At 39.1% G+C, this 16,848-nt stretch overlaps 1 protein-coding gene across 1 annotated transcript in view; it reads left to right on the top strand.

Moving 5' to 3' along the window:
• The window catches only part of LOC137502355 (uncharacterized), a 45,866-nt gene extending 31,800 nt beyond the window's left edge, over positions 1-14,066 (top strand). The window contains exons 5-7 of the mRNA XM_068229364.1: positions 6,572-7,133; positions 13,645-13,701; positions 13,806-14,066. Of these exons, the coding sequence (XP_068085465.1) occupies positions 6,572-7,133; positions 13,645-13,701; positions 13,806-14,066 (880 nt within the window). The remainder of the gene's footprint in view (positions 1-6,571; positions 7,134-13,644; positions 13,702-13,805) is intronic.
• Positions 14,067-16,848: the final 2,782 nt, after the last annotated feature.

Below are 16,848 nucleotides of genomic sequence, written 5' to 3'. Positions count from 1 at the left end.
TATGGTTTCAGCATGATGGTGCACCACCATACTTTGGAATGACTATGCGTCTAGTTAAATGAAGCGCTTCCAGGGAAATGGATTGTTCATGGAGGTCCAGTGTTCTTGCTTCCACATTCCCCAGACCATAATCCACTAGATTTTCATTTGTGGGGACACTTCAAGCAACATGTTTTTAGTACTCCACCCGGGGATGTACAAACTTGTGTGCATGTTGCATCGGCAATGGTGGATGCAGGGTCCGGCAAAGTATGCTCCAGCGAGTGGCGAAGTGTTTACGAATGCAAGGTGGTCACTTTGAACATCTGCTGTGAAGTCATTGTTGCTCGTAAGTGTACGTACCAGCTCTGTGAAGACAAGACTGGACGTCACACGTACACTATGGAATTGTACATAGCATAATGGGCAAACCAGTGTAGCCTACCTACTGTACTGTATTGTGTTTCTTTGTACCGCATTGGATAGAGAAGGTGTTACTGTACCCACTATTATGTTCTATGTATTGGCTTTATTTGTGCCATGGACAAAACAAAGTGGACGCTTACGTCTGTAAGAAGTTCATGTTATGTTTGAATGTTTAAATAAAGGTAACTGTAACAGCAAGACAGAACATTAGTGTATTGCATAGTGGAGATGTACATTGGATACAATTTGATACACTAACTGAAAAAAATTGGCAGAAACGCAACTCGAACATCGGCGCGTCCGTACAACCAGCCTTTATTTCTTTACCTCATTACAGCATTGCTGGAGCCTTGTTTCTTAACGTGCATTTCTATTAAACCTACTGGTGGGACTAGGTTTTGCAACATAAACTTTTGTTGTGAATTTCGACGAGGAACCGCATGGCGACCTCCGCATGCGGCATCTTTTGTTCGCCCTGTATATGCTATTGGACTCTCGTTCATTTCAGGAGCGTTAAATAAATGATTTATCACTTCAAGCAATTTGAGATAACAGTGTCTTTTCATTCTTTCCCTTTGTTTCAATGTTTTTGGCATGGATATCTGAAAGATGTGTCTTGCAGCATTTTGATTGGTTTTGTGTGGCTTGAGCCTGGTTTTAACTTTATTAGTGTGTGCGTTTTTGGTATTCTCCACTGTCAAGTGAATGATGAGGGTTAGGTGCTTTCACGTTATGTTCTGAATTGTGTGTGTTTGTGTTATGGCTGAATATCCATGTGGTTGGAGACTGTTGTTTTGGTTTGCATTATGGGCCTACAATGCATTGTTCAAGCCTAGAAGTCTTGATTGTAATTGTGTTCATTTGCTGCACAAAGTTCATAGCCTCCTTAGATCCTAATCCACGTAGTTTGAATAAGTGTTGAGAGTGAGGACGTATATTTATGTGAAATGTTTGGTTTGGGAGAGAAAGGCTTCCTCTTCTAAATGTTGGACATTGGTTTATTTTTTGGACTAAGCAAACACCATGGCTGATCGACGACTGCTTGGATATGCCTTGTGGGTATGCTCCTTTTGTTGTTATTTGGAAATTATAGGTCTCTGTATGTATACGAGTGTAGCTTGGAAACAGGGCATATCAGTTTTTCAAACTCTTCTCCTGCCTTTTAGGACTTCTGTTCGTGTTGCTGGTTTTTCTGCTGTTAATTTATTTTTCTCTATTTTATGCAAAGTATGCATTACTGTACATGGTGTAGTGGTAGTGTGCTTGCCTCTTATCTGGAGACCTCAGGTTTGATTCTTGGCCAGGTCAGGGATTTTTACCTGGATGTGGGGTCTGGTTCAACATCCAATCAGCCTACGTGATTACAGTTGAAGAGCTATCTCACAGTGAGATTATGGCCCTGGTATAGGAAGCAAACCGCACAACACATCATAATCTGAAGGCCTTTGGTCTGAACAGCCGTCGCTTGGTAGGCCATGGCTCTTCAGTGCTTTTGCGCCACTGGTTTTGGTTTAGTTTTGTTCTTGAACGAACTAACTTTTTCAGCCCAGAGTAATAAGTAAGTCACCAGAAAAGTATTCATAATCAGTATGTGAGTCTTCAACATTTTGCATATATAAAAAGCTGTGGAATTAACTACACAGTCTCTTTGTTCACTTCACCGTTACTGGAATGTCCATGCTTATGAATGCTATGAGGTAATTTCACTACTCATATTTCAAACACAGTATGAAAGTGTACACTTCACTTGAGCTACATGGAATGATAAGAATTGAAAAAAAAATTATAGAATAACTTTGAACTATTTTTGATCCAATCTCGCTTCATTCAAATTTAGTTTATTGGACCAACATATAACCAATCTGATTTTAGGTATGTTAAAAAAGTCCTACAAACAATGTGCTATTATTTAAAAATTTGGATATTATTTGCTTATGTGGTTTTCTGTTTTTTTCTACTCAAGATGGCGGCTAGAGGAGACACACGCAAGCTTAGTGTTGCTGCAGTTTGTGTTGTTGTTTGTGTGGTAATAATCAGAGTTGTTGCGCTTTACAGTTCTCTGCACTGGTCTATTCGAGTTAAGGAATCGGTGTGTGCAAGTGAAAAAGTGAGTTCTCCTTTTGCATGGCTACTAGCAGAGAAAAACTACTACATTCCGGCGTTCTCTCTGACTGGATGTGCCATTTTCCAGACTTATAGGCGCCTCCCTACTAGCTCTGAGCCGAACAAGCCTAGGCCTGGTCGCTTAGCGATTAGGGGCTTGCTTTGCCTCCTACTATTGGCTGGAGATGTCCACTTAAACCCCGGTCCCACCACTTGTGAAATGAAAACAGACATAAACATCTATTGTCAGAATGTGCAAAGCCTAAACAATAAGTTGTCTGATTGTGAACTATCCTTGCCAGACTTAAGAGAAGTTGACGCGATTGGACTTACTGAAACATGGCTCTCGTGGGCTAGTGACAGTGAACTACCACTCAATGCTAATTACAGCATATTCTCTTGTGATCGCGCTACTCTAGGTGGTGGAGTGATGCTAGCAGTGAACAGTGCGTTACCATGTACACGAAGGACAGATCTCGAACGGAACTGTGAGTTAGTGTTGGTGGAGCTACTCTTTCCTCGATGCCCTGTACTTGTGGGATGTTACTACAGACCACCAAACAGCCCATTCTGTGACCTTGAACAGTGCCTGGACTCGGTCATTGCAGCTCTCCCTCATGGCGAAGTAATTCTAATGGGCGACTTTAATCTGTCTATAAAGAGGTCTTCTCCAACTACCGGACAGTCAGCTAACAACTGTGACACATACTTTATAGACATTTTTATTAATATGTTCCCAACCCATGGACCCAACACCCTGGACTTCATACTCTCCTCATTAGAACTAAAAACAATAACTCCAGGCAGAAACCTTTTCCTGTGCGACCACTAGTCTCTCGATGCTACATTCCTCCTTCCCCACCCCTCCACAAAGCCTCACAGCAGGACATCCTACCACCCTACCTACATCTGGCACCATGCCGACTGGCCTGCAATGTGTCGTGCCCTGGAATGCCTTCCCTGGAGTCTGCTCGAAATAGTTGATATCGAATCGGCTCTTGACCTGCTGTACGACTGGCTGCAAGCTGCAATTAAAGACTTCGTACCTGCACAACGGGCTACTACCAGCAAATATCAACACTGGATACCACAAGAGACCAGACTGATACTATTTAATAAGAAGAGAGCTTGGTGCCTGTGGAAAGACTTCCCTAACCCACACACTCACAATACCTTTGTTAAAATCCAACGCCACATGAGGTTTATGGTCAGAAGAGACTAGAAAACACACGTAGACACTGTCACTGAAAATGTCCGCAGCAATCCCAAGCACTACTGGAGTCTCATCAACACACGGAGAAGGACAGAGTGGATTCCTGTCAGTGTGAACCACAACGATGCAACAGCAGACGGCGCCGATCACAATGAACTGTTCAACAGGTATTTCTTCTCCAACTTCTCCCCTCCCTTACAAAATAAACCACTCCCTCCCGTTGGTACAGCTTCAAACAGAACCCTATCAAGCATAACTACAACACCAAGTAAAGTTTATAACCTTCTTCAAACTCTTCGTACCAACAAAGCTACCAGTGCCAACACTATAGGTCCTCTTTTCCTAAAAAGTACTGCAAGCACTCTTTGCGTCCCTCTCTCTAAATTATTTAACAGATGTTTTGCCGCAGGCTATTTTCCTATTACCTAGAAACAGGCAAATATTGTTCCACTTCTCAAATCAGGCAACAAATTTAATGTTTCATCTTACTGACCAATTTCTATTCTCCCCACACTATCCTTTAACTTTGAAAAAATTATACACCAGCGCCTCCTCGCATTCATTTTGCCGTATATCTCAAACAAGCAGCATGGTTTTCTACCAGGTGGCCCTTGTCTAACAAACCTGGCCACTCTGCATAGCTTTGCATCACACGCCATTGCAGCTAAATCACAGCTGGACATCTGCTACGTAGACATTTTGAAAGCTTTCGATTCTGTAAACCATACTCTGTTGCTTCATAAAATCTCCAAACGATTTAATATACATGGCAGTCTTCTGACCCTTCTTGCTGGATTCCTACATAACCATTGGCAGAGAGTGGTAATATCAGGCACTTCATCCTCATGGTTACCAGTCACCTCCGGTGTCCCACAAGGCAGTACTCTTGGCTCCTTGCTGTTTTCTTTGTTTATGGACGATCTGTCATCCGAACTCAACGACATAGCGAATACCCGACTCTTTGCTGACGACTGCAAGATATTTAGGGAGATCAGGAATCCAGCAGATGCAGCTCTGCTACAGTCCTCACTTAATGCCCTCTCGAACTGGTGTCGTACTTGGAAACTTATCCCCAATCCACAAAAATGCAGCCACATGACCATAACACTACGTAAATCTCCTCTACCGACATCATATTACCTACTCGACAAGCCCATCACCGTAATTACGCAACAGCGTGACCTAGGTGTAATATGCAATACAAAACTACAATTTAAGACCCACATAGAAACATATACAACCAAGGCTATGAAATTACTAGGCATTCTCTATCGCTTCACAGAAATTTCTGACCCCATTGCTCGTCACTTCTTCCTTGTGATCATTCAACCTCTCTTAAGCTACTGCTCTCCGATTTGGACAACAGCCTCCCCCTCCAATACTAAGCAGTTAGACAGAGCAGTGTGCTTGTTTGCTGCAATTGTATGGAACAGAAACCCCAAGCTCAGAAATCTGTCTACGCAGCAGGTATTAATAGCAATTAATATGTCACCACTGCACATTAGGCAACAGGTAGCTGACCTGAGTTTCCTTCACGGGATCTTAAATGGGCATTACCGCTCAGAACATCTTGTCTCACTCTTCTCTCTCCATGTTCCTTCCCGCTCCACCAAAACCAAAGACCTCCACATTCCCCACACTCAGCACTCAATACTTCAACAATCTTTCCTAATCTGCCTCCCAACACTCTTTAACAATATTAATAGGAGACAAGAGCTTGATATAGCATCAAATAAAAGTGTATTCGAGAGGTGTGTAAATAGTATGTTAAAGATAAGTTGATGTGAAGGGATTATACCGCCATCTTGAACCACGACGACTTGGCTATGAACATGGACATTCTCATGGTTTTCGATTTGGACAGTTGTTATTAGTAGGCTGTGTACCTAATCTTGTTATATTTTGTTATGTTTGTTATATTTTATTAGGAAAGTTTACGTTTGTTAAATAGTCTGTTGACAGTGCAAGTGAAATTTGCTCAGTGTAACTTTATCTTGTGCTTCGTGAATAAATAAATAAATAAATAAATAAATAAATAAATAAATAAATTAATTAATTAATTAATTAATTAAATAAGTTTAATGGCTGATGATGACTCAACTGTTGGGTTGAAACCAGTCCCATTTGTACATACATGTATATAACACAGTTGTTTGTATAATAATTTGGTATTGATTAGGTAGAACTAAAACCTTTGTCATAGTTGTCTAACATCAATACAGTACATGAAACTAATCTACTTTGACAAAAATTGTTAGTTACTATACTGATTCTCTAGTATCACCTGGTGAGTTCATCTGTGGGGCAGGAGTAAATGCACACATCGGTAAACTTGTAAAGCAGATATAGAAACACTCAGCTCTCGGTGAGAACATATTCCAAACAGGTAAAGTCCCTTTTGCACATATGTAATGATGGATCTCTAAGGGTTAATCAGTGTATGATAAGAAATATATTGCTAGGTCACAATCACTGTCTGATGTAAAAAAGATAAGTTCAGAGTAAATGAGTTCACCCTGTGCTGTAGTGTCGGTGAGAGTGGAGGAATATTCGTTTTGCTAGTTGCTACAGAAATGTTCACATTTTCTCCTGGCAATTGAATGCCCTTGTCAGCATTTCTCCTGCTGTCAGCAGTCCAGTTGCTGACTACATTAGTATGACAAAACTTAATTTTACTCCCAGTAGCACAGCAGCAGTTATCCCATCCAATACCTTCCATCCGCTCCAACCTAGTGGTTTTATGCAGGTTTGCATCATCAGATAGCAGTCAGAACCTTATGATTATTATCCTGTTGCTATCTATGCTTGTTTGTATTTTCTTCCTCAGAAATGATGTTTTATGTATTCCAGTGTGGAGGATTTTGCAGTATTGACCGATGGTTCATTGCAGTCACCTGATGGTTCCTCTCAGGCATTCAAACAAGCTCCTCTTCCGTGTGAATTGTTAACCCAACCTGAAGAACAGGCACACTGTTCTTCTGTAGGTGGGAGTATTTTTGCACAAGAGTGTTATGTGAAAAGACACTCAGTTTCCTCTGGAGTAAAGTCTTACCATTGCAACGTATGCAATAGAACTTTCTCTAACAAGTATTATCGTAATTATCACCTGTTAATCCATTCTAAGCCTTACCGATGCAATGTATGCGATAAAACATTTGCTCGGAAGTATCGTTTGCGAGAACACTTGCAGACTCACGCCTCTGATAACGCTTTCTGTTGTAATATCTGTGGTAAGAAATTTGAATGTAAACGGTACCTTACTAAACACTCGTCTGTTCATTCAGGAAAAAGACCATTTGAGTGTAATGTCTGCAGTAAGGACTTTCGTACTAAGCATTGCCTTACAAAACACGTGGCTACCCATTCCTTGATTAGATCCTACCAATGTGAGTTATGCCAGAAATCATTTACTGTGAAGGATGGTCTAAAGACACACATGATAATTCACTCATCATCGAGGCCATTTTCTTGTAATTTTTGTGAGAATAGATTTGTTACTGAGGATAGTCTTGCAAGACACTTGTCTTTCCATGACATGGAAATGGAAAGACAATTTTGTTGTGGTGTATGTTGTAAAATGTTTCGTAGCAAGTCTAATCTTGGTCGACATATGGCGACCCATTCTGAAGAAAGACCGTACCGGTGTGATGCATGCAGTAAAACGTTTCGTGATAGTTCTGGTCTTAAGCGTCATTCATTAGTTCATTCATCCGCTAGACCCTTCTCATGCAATCTTTGCAGTAGAGAGTTCTCTTTGAAGTCTAAGCTTACACAACACCTGTTAACTCATTCCTCAGAGAAAAGGCCGGAAGATTTTATTGTATGTAATGAAATATATTCTGTTCAGTCTGAATTGAATGAACGTTTGTTAGCTCATTCTGGAGAAAGGCATTAGGTTGTTCTGAAAACAAAATGCAGAGTAGTCTTCCAGGATTTGTTCATTTTAAAATTTACTTTTTTCTTTGTGTTGAGAAATTGTTTTCCAGAATGAAGGAGATGAAAGAATCTCACTGCAACTGATACTTATATTTAGCAGTAACATGTGTTGCAGATTGTATTCTTCACTGTTAATTGTTGAATCCTTACAAATGGCAAAACAGTTTCATTGCTGCTTGTCTTAGCTTGTTTTCTTCTCTTCTGTGATTATGTATGTTCTATACAGATAGAACAGTCTGCAGCTCAATGCATGCTGGCAAATTTCAGAGAGCCTTTCCACGGGATGTTTACAGTACCTCAAGAGCATATGCTTGAGTTCATATGAAAATAGTCTCTTTTTCCATTCACATTTCTGCAAGTATGATGGAGATTTCCAGCAGTGGGCTCATTTAGACTGTCACCTTCAGAGGATGTCATACAGTGTGTACTCCAAAGGTTATGAAGATAAAATTCCTCCCAGTAAGCTCATGATAGCTAGTAAAAAGGGGTGACCAGCTGTAAGTCTGGCGAACTGACAGGCTGAAAAGTGGTTGACCTGTGTAAGAATGAGGGGTGAAAAATTGAACTTTCAGTTGTTTGAAAACTACTGCAAGTGAACATAAATGTCTTTTTCTTTTACTACCAGTAACTTTCAACAATTTTTATTAGGTCTTGCTAATAAACTGTGGCTAGACTTTCTGTTAACTGTTGACATGTTATCTTCATTTAAGACTTAAGTCTAACTAAGTTATCATTTATTACCATTGCCCAGATTTTGATGATATATCATCATTTAACTTGTGCAGCATGTTTATTGCTAACTAATATATATATCGTGTTCAACACCACTGATTACAGAAATATGAACTTATTTATTCATTTTGTCAATTTATTTTATATTTATATCTTTTTTTTCATTTTCAAGCTTGCATGATTATTTTATTTTTTTCAATTTATGTTTCTGTGTTCTGCATTATGTAGTCACTTTTTTGTATTTACATTGGGTAATCAACATATATGAGAAGTCAGCGATATCCATAAACGTGACTGCTCTGTCTTCAAGAAATTCAGTCCTCAGTTCAAAGTTTCCTTTCAGAGCTCTTGATAACCTCCACTTTAGATAATGTGTCCAACCTTTGATCTGTTTCTCTACGGATTCGGGTATGAAGTTTGATGAATCTTTGTACAGAGTTTTTTCTTACATTCTTACATTAAGCTCACCAGAGGATTTAAGCCCGACAACAAGAATATCCTGCATAGATCCTATGTCGGGCAATAACCGACATGATTTTCTTCCTTATATAACTCCTTTGTCGCATTACGCACACATCAATTACAGGTACAGTAAACTACTGCCATCTTTTGAGGACAATTTGAAGTCATTTATAGCTATAATTTCTTTGAAATCAGGTTTTGTGCGTATTCTTTGGAGACCTCGCGAGTTTGTAAACAGACGTTTAGCAACATGGCGTCGTTCAACACTCATGAGAAGGAAATAGCCAGACTTTTAGATTAAAGTAACGTTGATTTCAGCTATAATGAGAGTGATTTTCAATTAAGTGATGAGGAAAATATTGCAGAATGAGATTGTGTTGGTTAGTTGAGTGAAGTTCCCATTAATGAGAAAAGTATGCTAAATGACAGTGCTGGTACCTCTACTGATGGCTGGAGGGAATACCATGACAAGGACTTGGAATTAGAAAGAATCCCATTCAAAGGTATGTCAGGTTATAAGCCACCGCAAGGGACTAAACCTAACAGTGAACTTGACTTTCTCCAATTATTCATGACTGACGAGTTATTGTCAGAGATTGTGCGCTAGACTAACTGGTATGCCAGTGTAAACATTCAAAATGTTACACCCCTCAGACGTGAGTCTAATTGGAAGTCATGTGTAGATGTTACTCTTCCTGAATTCAAAGCATTTTAGGCATAATCCTGAATATTGCAATGAACAGTAAGCCTGAATTATGATGCGTGACAGTGTTTTTTTGCAATACATGTAGAAAAAAGCCTGGATTACATCCCAGCGGGTGCTTTGAGAAGTTCTGCCCAATTACAGATAAAAAGTGTCTGTCGGAGATAATTTCAGGCTTAAAAATTCTGAACATTGCACCTGAATATTGTATTGTGCTTGTATTATATTTATTTTGTGTTTGCTTTAGTTGATTTTTTTATAAATATTCCGTCCATATGTTTATGCTGTCTCTTATCCCTATGTAAGCAGGTTCTTAAATGGAGCTGTAGAGGCATGAGTGTTCAGAGATAAAAGAGGGCTAAGGGTTAATGAGATTATAAAAATATGATATTTGATAGGAGAAGAGGGAGTGAAATATAGTACTGGCACAGGTTATTGATGTTGAATAGCACCAAGAAATAGCTCAGGGCTATATATACATAGGTATATGCCCTCACTCCAGTTGAACAGTGCAGAAAGGTTTGGAATTGAACCCTGGTTTTTGGCAGCAATCTGTTGGTTAGAAATTGTATACCACCAGCTTTCCACCCTGCCAGCAAATTTTTTGGCCAACAAGTCATGAACCCACTAAGCAAGGCATCAGACCATATTATGCCTAAATGATCGTGGGTACCAGAGGTCCTACTTTAGATAATAGCTGGAAAAATATTAAAATCAAAATATTTCAGGTGAATCGATGACTTATGTATTTCCTATCATTCCTAGCCAGAACATAGGGTCTCAAAAAAATTTCTCTAGCATGATCTATTTACTGCTAATGATTTCACATCTCTCCATGTCTTGTCTCCAGCTATCTGTTCTCTTTCGACTGATTCTCAGTCTGCTTTGCCGACAACTACCAAACAAATCAATAACATGGGAAATATTTACCAGGCTGCTACGGAAATAGGATGCCAAAATTATGTAAAACAACAAAATATTGTTTTCAGTAGAGCAACAGCAGGTGTACCTTGCAAGTATGAGGCAAATGTGGTGGTTGGTATACCTGAAGAGAACTGTTTAGGGAAGGAAATTGATTCAGGTTTGAAAAGGTGAGCCACAACATTACGACCCTTCTTTCTTTTATAAGAATGTGCACCTCTTATGATTGGAAGCATTTAATAGAAATAGATTTCAGACTCACTTTTGAAATGACAGAATTAAATGAGCATGCATGTAACAGGCTGAGGAGTGTTCTGGGCCAATTAAAACAAAGATAATTGTATTAAATTAGTTGTATTTGTAATTATTTAAATATCTCAATATACCACTGGTTATTTTAAGAAAGTGCAAAACCAAAAGTGTAACAAAACAGCACAGCTATAGCAGAGTATCAGTCATTTAACATAGTTTTGTAAGTCGCAAATTGCATATTAACACATATTTACCACCACCATATTATACACCTTAATAATTTTCTAGAGTATCTGGTAAAGAATAATATAAATCATTAATAAAGATTTTTCAAGTAAACATAAAATTCCAGTACCAATTTAACAGACCTACAAGAGGGTATCCAAAAACCCAGAATTATTTTTTAAAAGGTATATATTTTCAATTTTTTTACAAAACAAAGTTATCCCCTTCAAATACTCTTAATTACAACCAGTATATTTGTCCCACCAGTGCTTCCATTGTCTGAAGCATTCTTTGTAGTCATCTTTAGAAATGACTGACAGCTCCTCCCTCAGTTCTTTCTTGACCTCTTCAATGTTGTCAAATTGGTGTCCTTTCATGCCCCTTTTCATGTTGAAATAAAAAGTCGCACGGTGCCATGTCAGGCATGGGGCAGTGGAACCATGCCATTTTCAGCCAAAAACTGTCCAACAGAGATGGCTGTATGTGCAGGTGCATTGTCATGGTGGATAGACTTGTCTCCTGCCTGCCACAAGTGGGGTCTTTTTTGACAAAAACTGTTGTGCAAACTTCTTGAAACTTCCCAATAAAGGGTTTGCGTGTTGTTCCCTTAAACTTGCCTCATTAAAAAAAAATGAAACAAGAACAAAACAGTGCTAGCTGAAAACAATCACTGCAGATGAAGAGAACAAGCCTGGTCAACAACACAGGCAGCAGTGAACTGGCAATGAGTTGTGCCTTACAAACCTAGCAGCAGAAATGAGTACTACAACACAAACTTTGCCACTTATTTTTTGGTACCCTCTCATACAATGGATTTCTACATATCATAAAAGATACACAGCATCCATTCTTATACATAAGGGGAGCCTAATATGTTGATGAACATCAAACTAGGCACATATCAATTCAAAAGACCCTTCCTGGCTGGTGTCATGATGACATGTGCTTTTAAGTGCCAGATGATCCCAAAGTATTTCTGCTGATGTACTTTACATCTTTTGAATAAACAACACAGCAGGCTGTGTGATGTGTTATCTGTTCAAGATAATGTACATCCACTACTTACATTGAATTTCGGACATTGTCTTAAAGTTGTCGTGTACAATAAAACAAATTTACACTTTGCACTGTCATATACCACAGTACCTAATTATGATGATATAGATGTTGATTCCCATAGGGAATCTGAAATATTTGTCCCAAATGAGTAAATTTATAATACCAATATAAATGGTCCGTTATTGGACATAAATTTTCCAGCTAACTCATTCCTGGTTGCCAGCGTTTCGCCCTCATGTGCTAGGTTGGGCTCGTCAGTTGGTACCTAGCACACCTACCAAGACGCTGGCTAGTGCATACCATGGAGGCCACTGCGTAGGCTACTTGGAGCCTCTGGCAGTGCCAATGCACTATGAGAGACTTTGTCTCTTTACCAAAAAATTGATGCCTGCTTGGCTATCAGATGATATAGATGTTGATTCCCATAGAGAATCTGAAATGTTTGTCTCCAATGAGTAAATTTATTATTATTATTATTATTATTATTATTATTATTATTATTATTATTATTATTATTATTTGGAGCATGGATCCTGTGAGACAAACAGGACACAGATGAAATGGCATATGGCTTTTAGTACTGGGAGTGTCCAAGGACATGTTCGGCTCGCCATGTGCAGGTCTTTAAATTTGACTCCCGTAGGCGACCTGCGCATCGTGATGAGGATGAAATGATGATGAAGTCGACACATACACCTGGCCCGTGCCAGAGAAATTAATCAATGATGGTTAAAATTCCCGACCCCGCCAGGAGTCGAACCGGAGACCCCCGTGGCTAAAGGTCAGCACGCTAACTATTTAGCCACGAAGGTGGTCAGGACCCAGATTACAGAGTATAACAGGACATGAGAATTATACATTATACAACAAAATAGTGGAAGCTGTGTGCAATATTTCCTGAATAAATACATTTTCACAATCAACTGAAGCTTTGGGACACATACATTTACCAAAAGAAAATACAATTTTTGTGATTTGTACATAATCTTGCACTCTCATTAATATATATTTCAATATTTGTATGACATTTATGACTATGATAACAAATTAAACACACAAACTGAAACATATCGCTGGTGTACTTCTCCTCCACAGGACCTTTGGGCTCATTTAGATAGTATTGTGTCAATGTTTGGCACTATCGTTTGCGTACTGCCAAGTCGCAAAGTACATTTCAAGTTTTCATCAGTGAGCTTACTTCTGTGTCTAGATTTACAAGTCTTCACTAATGAAAACATCTGTTCACATAAATAAGTTGATCCGAATATACTTATAATATGAGCATTAAATGTGCACAATCTAGGAAATCTCTCCCATGAAAAACAAACATAAAAATCAGTCAATTTGTGTTTACAAACCTATCTTTCATCTGAGTATCGCACCGCAAGTCAATCAGTTCTAGCTGCAGTTCTGGTCTAACAGTTTCCACATCCACTGAGAGGGACATAGGGAACACCTGCAGATCCTTTTCTAATGCCTGAATATCGTAAAACCTACTCTCAAAATCATCATATAGTGACATTTAAAACTTCTTTATATTCTTCTAATATTTTTAATGTGACTCAATATTTTATTACATATTAAACATTTTGCTGTGTTATTTTCTTTAACTATTAAATACTCTTCTTCCCAGGAATGTTTGAAACTTGTTGGTGTTGATGGCCTACGCTCTGCTGAACTCTCTCCCATAGTAAATGCAACATTAAACGACTAGATTTGAACATCGTGTGGTGAGAGCATAAAGACGGAAAAGCTACTGTCACCTCACATAATTTCATGCGTATCGTGTTGCAGTCTAACCTGTCCAGAAAGAAGCGCTATACCTTTGCGTCACTGGCCTGCAGTACGTACTACCTCATGCACTTCCCCTACTTCTTCTCCTACTTGCTCGCTAAGCTGCTCTTGTTCCTCGAGAGCGGGGAGCAAACTGGCTACGAAGGCATTTCGCTCTCGATTGATGATACCTGGTCTACAACACGCTGCTCGTCACACAATGTGGAGACAATGCTCTCGAGATCTCTCAAAATTTCTCATAAGAAACAGTGCCTGCACTAGTCTCAAGACTCTGTGCTCAGATTGGCCATCACTACTTTTACCATTTCGAACTATGACGTCCCTAAATCTTCATGAACTCTGTAAATGGTACCCAGAACATGCTGCATAGCTGCATAAATTTGTTCTTTCTGTCAAGCCATCAAGTATTTGCATCTACTTAGCATGTAGAAGGTTCCACTATTTGGATTTGTTCAGTAAGTACTTTGAACTCTGAAGTATCAGCAGCAACATTTTTAAGAATTACAGTTAGAGGGAATTGTCAGCAGTCTAAATTGCAGATTTGCTGACAGTCTAGAGAGAAATGTATTCTGATTTACATTTACCACAGAAATGGACCTATAAGTGGAACATCACAAAAATTTCCATTTTGTATGTCAATTTTAGCTTCACTCACATATTTTCCAAAACATTTTTACATTCTTTCAATAGCATGAATGCTGCTTTGAATTCTTCTGTAAGCATTAGTTAGACTAGTATAATCTTTCTGAAAATATTTTGTGAAATTATTCTTTGTTAAAAACACCAGCTAGTAGCGTTACATTAAATATATGTTCTTGTGGTTTGGGCCATTGGTCCATAGACTGGTTTGATGCAGCTTTCCATGCCACCCTATCCTGTGCTAACATTTTCATCTCTGCATAAATACTCTAATCTGCTTGTCATATTCATACTTTGGTCTAACCCTACTATTCTTACTGCCTACACTCTCCTCAAAAACAGACTGAACAACTCCTGGGTTTGTTAAGATACACCATATCATTCTATTGCTGATCATCAAATTTAGCTAAATCTATCTCCTCTCAACAATTCAGTTCAGTATACCTTCAATCATGATTCGATCTACCATCTCTCCTTCAGCATTCTTCTGTTACACCACATTTCAAAAGCTTCTCTTTCTTTCTGAGCTACTCATTGTTCATGTTCCACTTTCATACAATAACACACTCCAGATGAAAGTCTTCAAGAACATCTCTCTCATTCCTTTATCAGTGTTCGACGTGAACAAACTTTTCTTCTGAAGAAAGACTTTCCTTGCTTGTGCTAGTCTGCATATTATGTACTTCCTAAATCTATGACTAGTAGTTATTTTATTACCCTAATAACAGTACTCATCTATTTCCTTTAAGACTTCACTTCCTAATATTTTCTGCATCACTTAAATTTGTTCGACTGCACTCCATTACTTTTGTTTTGGACTTATTTATTTTCATCTCATACTCCTTCCCCAAGGCTCTGTCAATACCATTCAGCAATTTATCCAGATCTTTTCTAGATTAAACTCAACTTGTTTGCACAATTATAAGGCCAAGTGCTTTTGATACATTGAACGCTCTTTAGAACAGCTATTCTGATCATCTGATGCATTTGAAAGTGTTCATACAGAGCTTGTTAACTCTTTTAATATTGCCTTGCAGCTCTGTGAGATGAAGCTATCCAACACATCGACAAAATTCTCCCTACTTTTTCTGTTCGCAGACCTAGCTCATTTGGACATTGATAATGAATTTTGGGGGATGTATGATGAAATGAATAAATTTTTCCATGAAAATTTCATATGGATTAACTCGAGACACTTGAGTTTAGGGTATTACCAATACTCAGGTCTGTTCTATGACACAGATAATGCCACTTGACAGTGTTCCGATACTTCAGACCCGTGTCATTTCAGCACACCAGATTTTCTACCCAACATAGAACTCACACCATCACTACAAAAAGCCATTTGAAACATTAATGTGAGAGACTACTCTCAAGAGAAGCAGATTTCACTTCCAACAACTTGAAGACAAATGTTGTAGGTCCATCACCACTATGGGATGCACATTTATAGTTCCCTTCTATTAAAACTGTTGTTGTGAATTTATCTTTAAGAACCAACAATTTAGAATCACCTGCAACTCCTTCCATGCCGAACATTTATTTTTTGCATGTGTGAACTGGTACAATGAATTATGGTGGTGACTGATGAATGATGCTGTGTCCTATACAAATATCTAGTCCATTAGCTACCCATTGATCTATTGAATCAGTATTTGTTATATGAAATGCATATTTTTCTGTTTACAATCATACATTCCTGTTCATAAAAACAGAACATCTTGAAAGACTAGAGATAGGAAGTTCATATTCACAGGGCATGTTCATTAGTATGTTCTGCAGGAACGACTAGCATTTCAATCACCTAGGTTCAGCATGTGTCCTGTTGACTAGTAGGCACTGTGTCTTCCATGGGCATTGATAACTTGTTCCGTGCATGATGGCACTGAAGCGTATAAGGAGCGAATGGCGTCCTGGGGTACAGCCAAACATGCTGCATTCACCTGGTTCCACAGTTCATCTTTTGTGGTTGGCATTGTGTCACAGCGCCGCACCCATCATTTCACCACATCCCATACATTTTTGATCAGCGACAGGTCCGGTGTTTTGGCGGGCCAGGCCAACAGTCTGACATCCTGTCACAACAAGAAGGCATGTGTTCATGCAGCAAATAGTGGTCGCACATTTTCCTGCTGAAATATGGCGTTTGGGATGTCATGCAGAAAGGGTAGGCTATGGGTCGCAGGATGTCATTCACATAGGTCAAACTGGTCACACTGCACTGTACATGCACCAACTGTGGTTTGTGGTTGCACCCAACAGCACCCCACACCATAAGGCCTTGAGTTTGCACTGCATGTCTTGTGCGAATGCCATGAATGTGATGACTGTCCCCCTGTGCAGTGAACCAAAATGCGGCCATCATTATCAAACAAACAGAACCTGGATTCATCCAAAAAAAACT

This window comes from Anabrus simplex, chromosome 10 (genome assembly GCF_040414725.1).
Source record: "Anabrus simplex isolate iqAnaSimp1 chromosome 10, ASM4041472v1, whole genome shotgun sequence".
NCBI classification, from domain to species: domain Eukaryota; kingdom Metazoa; phylum Arthropoda; class Insecta; order Orthoptera; family Tettigoniidae; genus Anabrus; species Anabrus simplex.
Note: the sequence above shows the minus strand (reverse complement) of the source record. Positions and strands in the feature narration are given on the sequence as shown.